At 38.3% G+C, this 13,958-nt stretch overlaps 2 protein-coding genes across 6 annotated transcripts; both read right to left on the bottom strand.

The window, feature by feature from the left end:
• Positions 1-908: 908 nt before the first annotated feature.
• Positions 909-3,849, bottom strand: LOC116192418 (methionine gamma-lyase-like). The gene is made up of 3 exons (XM_031520967.1): positions 3,383-3,849; positions 2,844-3,245; positions 909-1,626 (listed from the first exon to the last, which is right to left on the bottom strand). Exons 1-3 carry the CDS (start codon positions 3,765-3,767, stop codon positions 1,049-1,051), a joined length of 1,365 nt encoding a protein of 454 aa, XP_031376827.1. The 5' UTR covers positions 3,768-3,849; the 3' UTR covers positions 909-1,048.
• Positions 3,850-10,033: 6,184 nt separating this feature from the next.
• LOC116193097 lies at positions 10,034-12,824 on the bottom strand. Of its 5 annotated transcripts, none has more exons than XM_031521969.1 (4): positions 12,637-12,824; positions 11,990-12,490; positions 10,788-11,464; positions 10,034-10,502 (listed from the first exon to the last, which is right to left on the bottom strand). In XM_031521969.1, exons 1-3 carry the CDS (start codon positions 12,713-12,715, stop codon positions 11,457-11,459), a joined length of 588 nt encoding a protein of 195 aa, XP_031377829.1. In that variant the 5' UTR covers positions 12,716-12,824; the 3' UTR covers positions 10,034-10,502; positions 10,788-11,456. The 5 variants fall into 5 exon arrangements, 3 of the variants coding, with proteins under 3 accessions (XP_031377829.1, XP_031377756.1, XP_031377903.1); XM_031521896.1 differs by having other exon boundaries at positions 10,788-10,901; positions 12,637-12,822; XM_031522043.1 differs by having other exon boundaries at positions 10,788-10,901; positions 11,990-12,370; positions 12,637-12,822.
• Between the last annotated feature and the right edge of the window lie 1,134 nt (positions 12,825-13,958).

The raw sequence follows: 13,958 nt of genomic DNA, 5'->3' as shown, positions 1-13,958 counted from the left end.
CCCTCCTAGGCCAATACCTCAGCCCAAGCAGGAAGACAAATTGGCAGCCCTGAAAATTGTACACGCAGGAGGAACTGTGGAATGCTATTTCATGGCGATCCCGGCAAAAAAGATCATGGATAAGTACCCGTCGTGTTATGTCACCAGGCCCGACGTATTCAGGAGACCATGGAACTCCGTGGTCTGGCCCGACGAGATCTTGTCCCTGGGCGAGAAGTTCTTTGTTGTCCCCCGGCACACTGTCCGGAAACTCTGTCAGCGCATCAGGAAGCCGGGTCCAAATGATGTCTACCTAGCAGATTGTTCCTCCATCATGCGGTCAATCAAAATTGTGGCTGATGAGAGCCGGGACGGAATGTCTAGCATGTCAGGTTCTAGCATAATAATGAGTAGAAGGAAGAACGGTTCTAGGAAGCAAGTCAGGTTCATGGGCGTCGAGGAGAAGCTTAAGAAAGGCCCATCCAAAAATGTCGAGAAGAAAGTGAACAACTTTGTGGAGGAACAGAAGAGCAAAGGGCTTAAGGTTGTTCAGTTGAATGGAGAGAACAGAAAGGTGAGAAGAAGTGGGATATGGCAGCCTTCACTAGCGGCAATTAAGGAACGCCATGGGTCCAATGAGTGATACATGCTTATCATATAAGATCTCATTGAAGAATGATGAGCTATGCACATGACGCATAGCCCCGGCTCGAAATTCTTTTGTGGCGTGCCAATTCTCTTCTGTCCTGATAGAACAAAAATGTAACTAGCGTGGATATATGGTTTTGGTGTGAGAAGGCGAGAATGTGTGATCACTACCATTTCATTATATTGACTGATTTTCGATATTGGATGCTCTTACATTGGATTATCTGCTTTTGACTCTCACAACCGGAATCAAATTAATCGAAACAAGTTGCTTCAGAGGATTTTAGAACCAAAAGTTGTAGATTTTCCATTAACCAACATAACTTGTACTGAAGATGACCATCTTTACACGAATACGCTGTTACAGGATGCGCGTCACCGCTCCCACCAAACAAGCTTAGGTTTAACACCCATGACACTTCTAGTTCTTGCCAAATAGCCCAGGCTCCTGCAACCTGGAGAGGGCCTTCTCAAGCTGGCCCCACTTCTGTTCCAGGGTCCCAATGTACCCGACCGACATCCTCACCAGCCCGGGAGAAATGCCCGCCAGGGCTTGCTCCTCCTCATTCATCTCGCTGCTCGTGCTGCTCCCCGAGCACGACATCAGTGTCTCATAGTATCCCAAGCTCACTGCCATGAACCCAAATTGAGCGTAGTTCTGCAACAGGTGCATCAGCCGGTTGGCCCTATCTTCTGTCTCCATGTCTACGCACATGATCCCACCAAACCCATAGTCCTTGTTTGCCATGGACTTGAGGAGGTCGTGCTGGGGGTGGTCCTCGAGGCCCGGATAGATGACCCTGATCCCCATCTTCTTGAGCCGCGTAGCGAATGCCAGGGCCCTGGCACAGTGCTCCTTCATCCTCAGGCCAAGGTGGGGGATGCGCTCCGAGAGCTCAAAAGCTACCTTTGGATTCATGGTCGGACCAAGGAGCATCAAAGCCCCCTGGTGAAGGTCCATCATCGAGTTCACCAGCTTTGCCGGCCCGCAGATTGCACCTGCCAATTCATTTTATTGTAAACAAAGGAAATACGTAATTATGACTTTGCGCGTACTTGAACAAACAAACCATGCTAGGAAAAAAGATAAAAAGACTCTTAGTTTTGCTTTAACTTGGTCTAAAAAGACTCCTTTAGTTTTATCAGCCGTACCATTCACAGTTACTTTACGATTATAAATTCACGTTCACGACCAGTATCCGGAGATGAGTAAGAATCTGTCATGTTTTCATGGAGGGACAGAGACTATATAGCAGGCAAAATTTAGCTGCCCCCACATATATGCATGTGCTTGACAAGACAAAGGAAAGAGTAAGGCACCCAAGAAGCTACATGACAAATCCTCTTTCGAGTTTTAACGAACGCAACGTTCACTTGGCCAGTCCCTAGACATAGACATCCCTCTAATTTGCTGATAGATGTGGACCATACGACCCATTCAATAACCGAAACCCATCGATCGGTCAGTATCAACACAGAATTTGAGGCTTACAGAGATCATAATATGCAAATTCCTGAGTCGAACATACACCAGGTGCAATTGGATCGGAAATCACAGTAATTTCAGTAAAATCTGAAAAATCAAGCGATATGGGGACAAGATATATTATTTTATATATCAAAGATAAAGCGTGGAATGTAAGGACAAAAATTGATCAAGATGTGGAGTACAATCGGAAAGCAAGAATCCAATATTGCCCATTCCTCTCGCTAGAAGCCAAAAGATATAAAGACATACGATGCTTTATTATAGTCAACATTGCTAGTACTGGGCAAAGATTCCACTAAGCATCAAACATCACTTGATCTTCTTTATTTAAGATATGCTTTTTTAATGACATTACTAGTTATATCTATAGCATCTTAGAATAATGGCAGTCCCTATCATACTTAGGTAGAAAAAGCAAGTTACAAAGACTGAAATATTGATGTCGATAAATTTGGACAGTCATCTCCTGCAATAGCCGGCTAACATGCATCGAGAATGACACACGTTGTATCCTGTGAGAGTGCATGAATAACAACTAAACATAAATGCATGTCATTGGAAATGCGTGGACCACTCTCGGCCTAATTTACTATATGCATGTGGCGCTCATTTTAGGAGACCCAATCTTAATTAAAGATCTTACTAGAAAATAATTATTATCACCTGTATCTCATGCTATTATTCGATACATGTTTGCTTATGCAGTGTGATAGTGTACATATAGTACCTGCTATGATGTCGGCCCCGCCACTGATGAACTTGGAGATGCTGTGGACGACCACGTCGGCCCCGAGCCGAGCTGGGGACAGGACCATGGGGGCGAAGGTATTGTCAACTACGACCATCGCGCCCTTATCGTGGGCTATCCTCGAGAGCTCCGGCACGTCGGCGACCGTCAACGTCGGGTTGGACATGGACTCGAAGTAGAGCACCTTGGTCTTCCCCGCGACGATGGCGTCCCTGACAGCGGCGTGGTCTCTTATGTCCACAAACGACGTCGTTATGTTGCATGCCCTGGGCAGGAAGTGCGTCAGCAGGGCGTGGGTCCCGCCGTACAGGGTCCGTGATGCCACCACGTGTCCCCCGCTGCTGCATATCTGCATCAGCACCGATGATATCGCAGACATACCTGTCCCCAGCCAAAATTTAGCTCATGTTCCCCTTTTTCCTCCCCAGAATTTGCCAAATATTACAATTTGGTCCTCATCTTTTATTGAATATCAAATGAGTATAGGAAGATTGTAAATTTGTGGATGAATTATGTACCGCTGGCGGTGCAGTAGGCGGCCTCGGTGCCCTCTAGGGCGGCCATCTGGCGGCCGAGGCTGAGAACGGTGGGGTTGAAGTGGCGGCTGTAGATGAAGAAGTCACGGTCGGGGCCAAGCTCCCCGGCGAACATCCGGCGCATGGTCTCCGGCTCCATCACCGTGAAGGTTGCGGACGCCTCAATCGACATGTTCACCCCACCATGCTCCCCGAACTCGTGCCTTGCCGAGGCCAATGCGGCGGCGGGGTCATCCCAAGCGGCCCCGGGCACCGACAGCAGAGATTTCTTCGAGACGATCATGTCGTCGCCGTCAATGTCGTCAGAGCCCTGCCTCTTCTTGGCGCTGCCCGGGTAGGCAAAGCTGTGGCTCCTTGTCTCCGCCATATTGAGCAAAGCAGGAGAGAGAGGAGAGACCTTCTCTTTCTTTTTCTTCTTTTTTGGGGGGGCGCGGGGGGGCGGGGGGGGGGATGAAGAACAGAGACAGAGAAGGGCTGAGGTGGGGGAAGAAGAGATGCCCGGAGTTGTATATAAAAAGGGGATAGAGCGATAAATTTGGAGGGGAACGGCACAGTGAATATTCAATATTGTGGCAAGTACAATCTAATTACAGGGTTACTGAATTAAGAAAATTAATTAGGTAGTGTTAATTTGAATTATCAAAAAAAACCCAAGGCTGGATGGATGAAATCTTGATAGCAAAATATATGATCTGTCGTGGAATGATTTTTACTGCAGATTATGGAGAATTAATTAATTAGTGAAAATACAACCGAAAAAAAATTATTAGTGAAATACTATTCATTTCCTTCGATTCTATTTTCCTAAAAATATCAATAATGTCAATTAAATGAAACTAATTTAAACATGACTTCTTGGACTCATTTATTTCTCATTAATTATTATTATGTTCCAAGCTAAGAATAAATAAATAAAACTAATGAACTAGAAGCTCGTGAATCCATTAATTATGAAACAAGAAGTCAACAATACAATCATTACTTTCTCTCAACTATTCATTACTTTTTCACACTTTTTCTTATAATTCAACACAATCATTACAATCTAATTAAAATTAAAACTCAACTCTATTTAACTATAAAACTAAACATAACTAATGTCCTTATTGGGCTATATTCAATTCTACATGTCCTTATTACTACATATTTTGTTACCTTAGCTATATTTTGTTGGGACTATGTGTACATAATCTATTCATTCTACTGCATAATTAATGATAAATGAATACTCAAATTTCCTCAATATATAAGTTATGACTTGGCAAAGCGAGAGAGTTTTATTTTTTATTTTTGATGATGTGGCAACATGAGAACTCGAATCTGGCTTTGTTTTGCTTCGCCTATATACGCACACATATGTATACACATAAATATATTATATCATATCTTAACTTAAGGTGATATATAAAGATTTTGTGGAAATCACCATGGATATAGTATATGGTAAATTACATTCAAATTATAATGTCCTTATTGGGTTATATTCATTTCTATATGCCCTTATTACTGAATATTTTGTTACTTTGAATATATTTTGTTAGGTTATGTGTATACAATCTATTTATTCTATTGTATAATTAATGATAAAGAATATAAAAATTTTCTTAATATATAAATAATGATGTGGCAAAGCGAGAAAGTTCCGTTTCTTATTTTTGATGATGTGACGACGTGACAATTCGACTCGAACTTTGTTTATATATATAAAGATTACATCATGAATTAGATATAATTCTGGTGGGAATCTTTATATATTGCTCTCGTGGGGACGACAGGGGCCCCAATCTTGCTCTATTGAGGCACGTGCTTTGTATGTGTTAGCTTTAACTATTTGAAATGCGTATGGGTAGGTCCAGCATGTACGGATTATATTATCGTTATATTTATTCGCCTTAATTAATTTAGATAAAATTTCGAAGCGGAGGCCCCGCAAGTTTGGATTGGATCAAATAAGAGATAATTTTATATTATGTGTGTGCGTGTGTTTCCACATATAACTCATGCGTTAAATTAAATTTTTATTACATAGAACATCACATCTTTGTAGAAAGAAATGAATACTTGTTCATGGGAAGCACAGAAGAATTTTGTTAAGTCCATTGGAATTGGCTTGTATCACCAGCTTAGATATGTGCTGTGAATGTGGACGTCTTTTCGGAGAAAATAAGGTGTTATCGCCATATCATCGTGGAAGGTACAATGAATGTAGCCAGATTTTGAATTTGCAAATTTTCAAGATTTAGCAAAATTACGTCAATTAACTAAAAACAATTGGTAAACAACGGTGTATTCCATCTCGTCACATATTGAATTTTTGCACATTTTCTAATTATAAATTTTTGGGGCATTCAATTGCCTCGCATTCCTTATTTAATTTTCAATATTTTTAATTTTTGGAAATTAAAAAATAAAATTACTTCTAGTTCAAATAATAAATAATGTAATGGTCCTCGACCCCGTTGGTTCGCCAAAAAGGAGAAATAAAGAATGGAGAACTCTATAAATGAACACCTTAATTAAAGAAAGAGTAGTTTTTTTCGCGATTATATTAAGAGTACTTGATGTTTAAATTTAGTATATATTAGGAAAAAAGAATGTAGCGCATTGACGCTCGTTCTTAAATAAATAGGTGAGAGGTTCCATATTTAATTTTGCAAGAGACGCTACTTATACGGCTCTATTTGATTTTTTTTTATGTATAAGGTCCATTGAATTAACTTATAATTAAAAGAAAAATAAATAAAATGAAATAAATCTATTAGAATGACATAAATTTTGATGAATTGGCTTTTAGAATTGTCAATTACAAAGACAGCATATGGATGAGATTAGACGATTTGATTTTTACGATCAATCCTATCCACAACATGTGAACACTAAGATTAGATGAACGAATCATGTGTTCGATTTAGGTCAAAGTGCACATTATGGTTGTCCCTATGTGTGCATATATGCATTGTTTATCTTATTAAGGTCTTACCATCACTTATATCATCAGAACTACTAAGGACTCCTTAATTATTATTTTTTTCACTCCTAACTTTCCATTTCAAGGATTCGGAATATCTTAAAATTAAATATTCGTCTAGCTAGTTGAAAGAAAAATTAATCTAATAGGGAGAATGGAAGGAATATAGTGAGTCTAATTAATTGAGTATTATAAGGTTACAAATGTACCTAAGTAAAGCACAACTGCAATCATTTTAATTTCAATTTTTTGTCCGATAAAAACATATCAAATGATCATAATTATACCAGAGTCGTCTCCTATTTGTCGTGTCTATCGTGTATAAGTTAAACGGTATATCAAATGAACTTTTCTCGGCAATAGTCGATAGAGCGCGGAGAAGAATGTACTGTTCCCGTGGGATCGATTGACTGTGATGCATCTTGTTCATAATTATGAGCTCCAAAAATGAGGGAACTCCATACATGTTGAACCGGGCAAGCTGTTGGGCAGAGAGATGGAAAAGAAAATGATCAAGAAGAAGTGGACAATCCTGAATCCGACTCTCCTTGTAGAAACGACTTTGTCGCAAATGATGGACTGGTACAATAATGATGGAATCCGCCCTGGTGGCTGGTAGTCCACTAAGCAGGTCCAGAAATGCATGCGTCCACTCTAATTAAATAAGGCTCGTGCACCTGACCCAAGTGAGAGATAATATCTATTTCTTATAATATATACTTTCTTAATATATCTTGAGAAAGATCACACCGGATATCTCCGGAATATATCAAATATCCTAAATATCTCGGGATTCTATCACCTCACACCCTCTTCTATATAAATCATTAAAGATAAGTTATTTAATTCCAGGAAATATTATGCCCTCCTTAGCAGAGTCTGATTTAAGCATTGAGGGGGAATCGAGGCACCCTGATCTCCTAGAACATGAAGATCAATTAGGGAATTAGGGTTCGAGGTACAAATTGGGACTCAATCAAATAATATGGAAACTCCACCACTATACCAACCGGTACGGACATCACTGCGCATGTGAAAGAACCACATGGTCCCTTATAAAGAAGAGTCCACAGCCTATATCGATCGATCATTGAACATGTCCACATATGTCTTTGTCCATATGATCCCTATCTAATCTTGCTGGCCACGTAAGCAAAGCAGACGTCTCAGTTCTCACGTGACTTGTTTCTGTCCACTTGCTTCCATCCCTTAGCAGTAGCAGAGGCTTGCTTTTGTGTGTCCAACTACCCCATGATCGAGTTTATTGATGAGTTCTTCTCTTGGCCATGGAAACTTTAAAAGAATCAACGAAAATTGAGCTATAAATGGACCGAATTTATTTGTAGGTAAAGGGTTTGATCCAGTAGAAATAACTCGTGGGCAGAGCCAAACCAACACTTCATCCGGATTGCGGTGCTGTCGTTGGTATCACGGTACCGCCTTATCACCAGAAGTTACTGAAGGATTTGTTTGAGGCACCTCTTGTTAACCACCTGCCCTTTTGAGCTAGAAACGGTTGCCAATACTCGGTACTTAGAGGAACTAACACTTCAGCGGGATTAGTATCAGCCAATTGATGAAGAATATTCGTACTCTAATCTAGTCTAATAAAAAAAAAAAAAGAGCTACCAGGTGAGAGAATCTAGGATAGATCACGTAATGGTCAATTAAAGATCTGAGTATTAGAAAAAGAGGATTTAATACTATCACTCTCATCGAAAATCATGAGATTTTGTATTCAGTTTCTATTTTTTGGGAGAAAAAAAAAAGAAAATTAATAAGGATATGGGAAGAGGAAATAAAAGGCATAGGAAGTCCCAGTAATGATATCCGATCCGAATTTTAGGTCAATAATGCGAGACCGGTGATTGAGATGTGCAAATGCCATTATTTGTTTTGGAACTTCATAGCAGTAAGATAAGCATAACATAAGATCCTCTTCGTGGACGTAGTATGTCATCTCAACATCAGCATGAAATCGCATTATTATTTTGCCTTCTTTCCATGGAGATAGGGATGAGATTTGAGAAATCCATGGAGAAAATGATGGGCCATAAAATTGGAAAGGACTAGGAGAGAGATGCTATCAAGGAAAAGAAACAACTCAGGTCAACATCGAGCCCGTACTCATACATAGGGCTGCGCGAGGGATGTGTAGAAATTTCCGCACGAAAGCCGACAGATGATTTGGCAATTGGCATCTTATGGACTGGTTAATTAATTTTGTGGGACAGATCGTTTGCTAAATTTAATTCGATATATGAGAAAATGAAATTTGATACAATGAGATCAACTTTAACTTGTAATTAAGAGGTTTAGATTTAATAATTTAATCCAGAAATATCTGTTGTTACCAAAATAATAATACGTATTTCGATGTAATATGCATTAACTTAATTAATCATTTCATTATGTGTGTGGGCTTGCAAATTGTCTCCATCTCCCAAACTACGTGTGATGGGTAAGTATCTTTAACTCATTTCACCACGTAAATTCTGATTTGATCCTATCGTTCGTTGACTTGTCGCGTAAGTAAAAGTGTCCTATTATTTTAACTCACCTAGGTCAGTTCTTCCTTCTTACGTTCTTCTCTTTCTTACAATCGATAACCTAGCGATTTTCTATGTGCGTCAGCCAACAATTAGTTTAACGGTGAACCGGATAATCTCCATGACACGTGTAATAATCTCCATGGATTGGAGAATGATGTGCCAATTTGATCCCGTCACATGATCACACGTCAGCACTGACTACACTTATCGGGACTTCCTGTCTTGTTCTTCCCCACATTTTCTGGGAAAATTGTGGAATCCCGTGCAATGATTATGATAATATTAAAAAGGGAAAAAATATGAAAACTCCATTATGATTTGAGATTAGAATAAATTGCACCATGTGATAACACCATGTAATTCATTTCGGAAAATATAATGAATCTCATCATTTAATTTTTCATCACTTTTGATTCTCAAACTTTCCTTTTTTATTATTACCCTCAAATTTTTAACTTTTTTACAATTTGAAAAAAAGAAAAAGAAAAGGGGCTTGGGCTGCATATCGGCGACCTCGACTCCACCACCGAGGTGGCCGACACTCACGAAGGACATTGGAAACCTCAAGGGTGGCGTCGAGGTCGCCGATTAGTGACCCTAATCCCCGACCCCACCTCCACGGTCGTCGGCATCCTTTTTCGATGCATGCGACCTCGGAGGTGGGGTTGGGGTCGCCGACCGACGACACCGGTCCCTTTCCCTTTTTTTTCTCGAAGTTTATGATCAAATTGAAAAAAAGTTGAAACTTTGAGAATAATAATGGCAAAAAGAAAAATTTGAAGACCAAAAGTGACGAAAAATTAACGATGAGGTCCATTATGTCTCACGAAGTGAATCATGAGATATTATTTGTCCCTAAAAAAATCACATGATACAATTTGTCTCAAACTCAAATCACAATGTGAGTTTTTGTACTTTTCCTAAAAATAAGAGAGCTATCAATTTCTGTTAGGAATCATCAACACAACTTATAATTCCTCTTTTTTTAATCATTATTATGCACACACAAACATATATATATATATATATATATATATATATATTTGGCCTTCTTATCTTCATTGTCGACGTTAACATGATGCATGGGGCTCAGAACAAGATTAGCTGCACTAATTTGATTTCAACTGAAGAATTATTATAACATGTGCAAATTGAGCTTAAAAAAGAAAAATGCATACGATCAAGAAGCACAACGTCTATCAATTTTCTAAGCGATGATTCAAAGGGGCTTGCATATTTTTTTATTGCTTGGGGATATGGTACTTCCGTCGTTATTGAACTATTATCAAAGAGGATGATGGGCCTAGTAAAAAAATAGAGATTTATCGTTGAACTTTTCATGTTCACTTGCATGTTCGATTATAATTAAGCTGTTTCCTTTTTTCTAGGGGACGTGAATTTAACATGGGACACCGGCCAATCTGTACAAGCATTACCCTCTCGGCAAGTGGTAGTCCTGCCCATGTCCGTCAATGCATCGATCGAGTTATGAGCTATTACCTCAAAGTCCGCCTCGAGCATGAGCCCGCGGAAGCCCAGATTCCACGCTAGTTCGAGCCCCGACTTGACAGTCCTCGTGGCTCTGCAAAAATTGAAGCGCAAAGCCTGTCTATTTTTGCCCGTGTACAAAATCTGACAGAAGAATATCTATCTAGATTGGGCTAGGCCCATTTGCTTCAACTAAAGAATGGGTCTATAGCCCAAGATTTACTTTTTTTTTTTTCCGATCAAATTCGGTTGTGCTCTCTTCATTAATGATCGAAAATACAAGTCCAAGGCCAAAAAATTGAGTACACATGCTCAAAGCGATAGGTAGACATGCCTCGAATGAAAACCAGATAAACTAATAAGAGTCAAAATTCAATACCATAATTGACAATGAGCTGCCTCTGGAGTGGAGTCTTTAACTCTTGCTTGAAGATTTTAATCCCCAAGAGCCGACCCCAGTCTTTATAGCTTGCCATATGCCTTCATGGGGTTCCTTCATGTAGAACCTGGTTCAGAGATCTCCAAGCAAAGTAGAAATAGGCATGCCAGGCAATTTTCAAAGTAGTAACCCGAATAGATTTTCCTTAATTTAAAAGTATTGATTGCCCGAGAAAACTCTTGATTACAGCTACCTACATCTCTGCCATGACCTGTCATATGCAACACCTTCCTCTAAACATCCTTAGTGAATGAGTAAGAAAGGAATATATGGTCTCTTGTCTCAGTTTCTTCATGACAGAAAATACAATAAGTTGTATCAACACCAATACCCCCATGTGGCAACTTTCTCAAGAGTGGAAAGCTTATTTTGAATTGCTAACCAACTAATAAAACAATGTCTAGGACTACATGGATGGAACCAAACTAGCTTGTACCACCCCAATATTTGAGTTCATCTTCCTTGAAGCTTCCCGAGTGCTTGATATAGTATACACACCCTTCCTATTCACAATCACAACCCACTTCACTTCATCTGCACCATCGGTAAGATTGGTGCACAGCAGTAAATCTCTTATTTTTTGCTTTCTTTGGTCCCTGCACTGTCTATTCAGCCCCCTAAAATTTGTAAGTGCAGCAGCAACAATTCAGAACTTAACAATACCATATCTAGCACCCTCAGTAGAACTCAAGAGAGGACTGGAATAATTCCAGTTGTCAAACCAAAAATATTTGCTCTTGCCATGCCTAATAATATGCTGAATTAAGGGGTAGGCTTTCTTCCTCAATTATAGAATCTTCCTCCAAGGGTAAGAACAGTATTTCAGCATTTGAAGATCCCAAAAGCTCTTGCCTTTTATTAAGTAAGCCCTAACCCAAGCAATCCATGATGATCCAGCTTTTTGGAATAGGAGCCATATGAGTCTTAAATTACTAGCATAATTCCAGGTTTCCAAATCCTTAACTCCTAATCCCCCTTCTTTCTTTGGAAGACAAACTACTTCCCTTGCAACTTTAGCTCCTCTCGCATTACAGTTTTTTTTTTTTTTCCTTCCAAAGAAAACATTTACACTTTTGCTCTACTGCTCTCAACACCTTTGGCAAAACAAAAGTATTACACCAAAAATTAACCAAAGAGCGTACCAGCATAAGAGAGCTTTTGTGTAGCCCAGCTCTCGATTCTACTAGCGATCTTCTCCATAAATGGTCTGCAATCTTTATCACTCAGTCTGCCTGATATCAAAGGAACTCCCAAGTATTTAACTGGAAAAGTCCCTCTTTTGAAGCCATTAATGGACGATATTTCCTGCACCTTAACTTCATCCATGCCGGCACAAAATAATTCTGATTTGCTTGGGTTAAGCTTCAGGCTAGAAATCTCATAAAAGGAGTCAAAGATATTCATAACAACTTTCAAAGAGTCTACATCTCCCTTCAAGAAAATTACAAGGTCATATGCAAAACCAAGATGAGTAAGATGTATCTTACTGCAAAGGGGATGATCTGCAATCTTTCCTTCTTGAGCTGCAGAATCAAGCATTTTCGAGAGGACCTCAATAGCCATTACAAAAAGATAAGGGGAAAGATGATCCCCTTGTATGAGACCCTTCGAACCTTCGATATATCCCTGCATACTTCCATTAACTACCATAGATAATTTAGCCCCCGTGACACATTCAACACCCAATCACCAAACTCTTCAGGAACTTTAATTACTCTTTAAAATATTCCTAATAAACTTCTAACTCACCGAATCAAAAGCTTTCATTATATCAGCTTTTATAGCGCACCTGGAAGAGATACTATCCCGCGAATAGCCCTTGACCAGTTCATGAGCAAGGAAGATGTTATGACCAATCCTCCTACCATCCACAAAAGCACTTTGGATAGGAGAGATGAAATTTGACAGAATACCCTTCAACTCGTTAGTTAATATCTTTGTGATACATTTATAAACCACGTTGCAACAAGAGATAGGCTTGAATTCTGCCATTCGTGAGGGAGTTAAATAGGGAAAATGATATATCTTTAATAATAAAAAATAGGATATTGGTAATTAAATTAAATATAGAGGAATTCAAAGAGCGGATTAAGCATATGTTGGGAGATCGACTAAGAAGCTTACGTGGCGAATTCTCATAACGCGACCTGTGACTAATTAAGTAAAAATAATTAGATAATATTATTTTATTTTTAATTAAAATAATCTAATATATTCATTAAAAGTATTTTAACAATTATAAAACATGATTTATTAAATTTATAGAATAATTTATTATTACCAATAGCTTTTCAAGTTATCATTGATTACCCATTAATTATAATAAATTGTGATAAATTTAATATATTTTGTGACAACTCCAATATTGAACAAGTTATAATTAATTGAACATAGTTATCAGAATTTGTGATAATCTCCATATATTTTATGATGACTAATTATTACTAGTGATGATCTTAATATATTTAGTGATAACTTGTTAAATTATTACAAATTATCATTTAGTTATCATAAGTTGTGATAATATCAATATATTTCGTGATAATTAGGCAAGTTATCACCAAATATACTAAGGTTATCATTAATTAAAAATAGATTGTTACTTTTAGCTATAACTTATCATTTATTGTGATAATCTCGGCTCAATTAGTGCTACCTTCAGTTAATTTTGTGATAACTTGACTAGTTGTCACAAAATATATTGAGATTATGACATCTAATGATACATGAGGGGTAATTTATGATGAGTAAATAAGTTATCATAAAAAATATTGAAATTATCACGAATTGTAAATAGGTTATCACATGCAGTGAGAACTTATCACTAAAAGTGATAGCCTTAGGGTCATTAGTGATAATCTTGGTACATTTTATGATAACTTATTAATTATCACAAATTATCCTTTAGCTATCATTCAATGTGGTGTCCAAATAAACTTTGTGATAACTAGAGAAATTATCACAAAATATATTAGAGTTATCACTAATTAAATCGAGGATATCACATTCAGTGATAAATTATCTCTGAGAATGATAACTTATGTTTAACCGGTGATAATTTCAATATATTTTGTGATAACTTGCCCAGTTATCACAAAATTTGTTGGGATT

This window comes from Punica granatum, chromosome 1 (assembly GCF_007655135.1).
Source record: "Punica granatum isolate Tunisia-2019 chromosome 1, ASM765513v2, whole genome shotgun sequence".
Lineage (NCBI taxonomy): Eukaryota > Viridiplantae > Streptophyta > Magnoliopsida > Myrtales > Lythraceae > Punica > Punica granatum.
The sequence above is the reverse complement of the archived record's forward strand: the minus strand, read 5'-3'. Positions and strand labels throughout refer to the sequence as shown.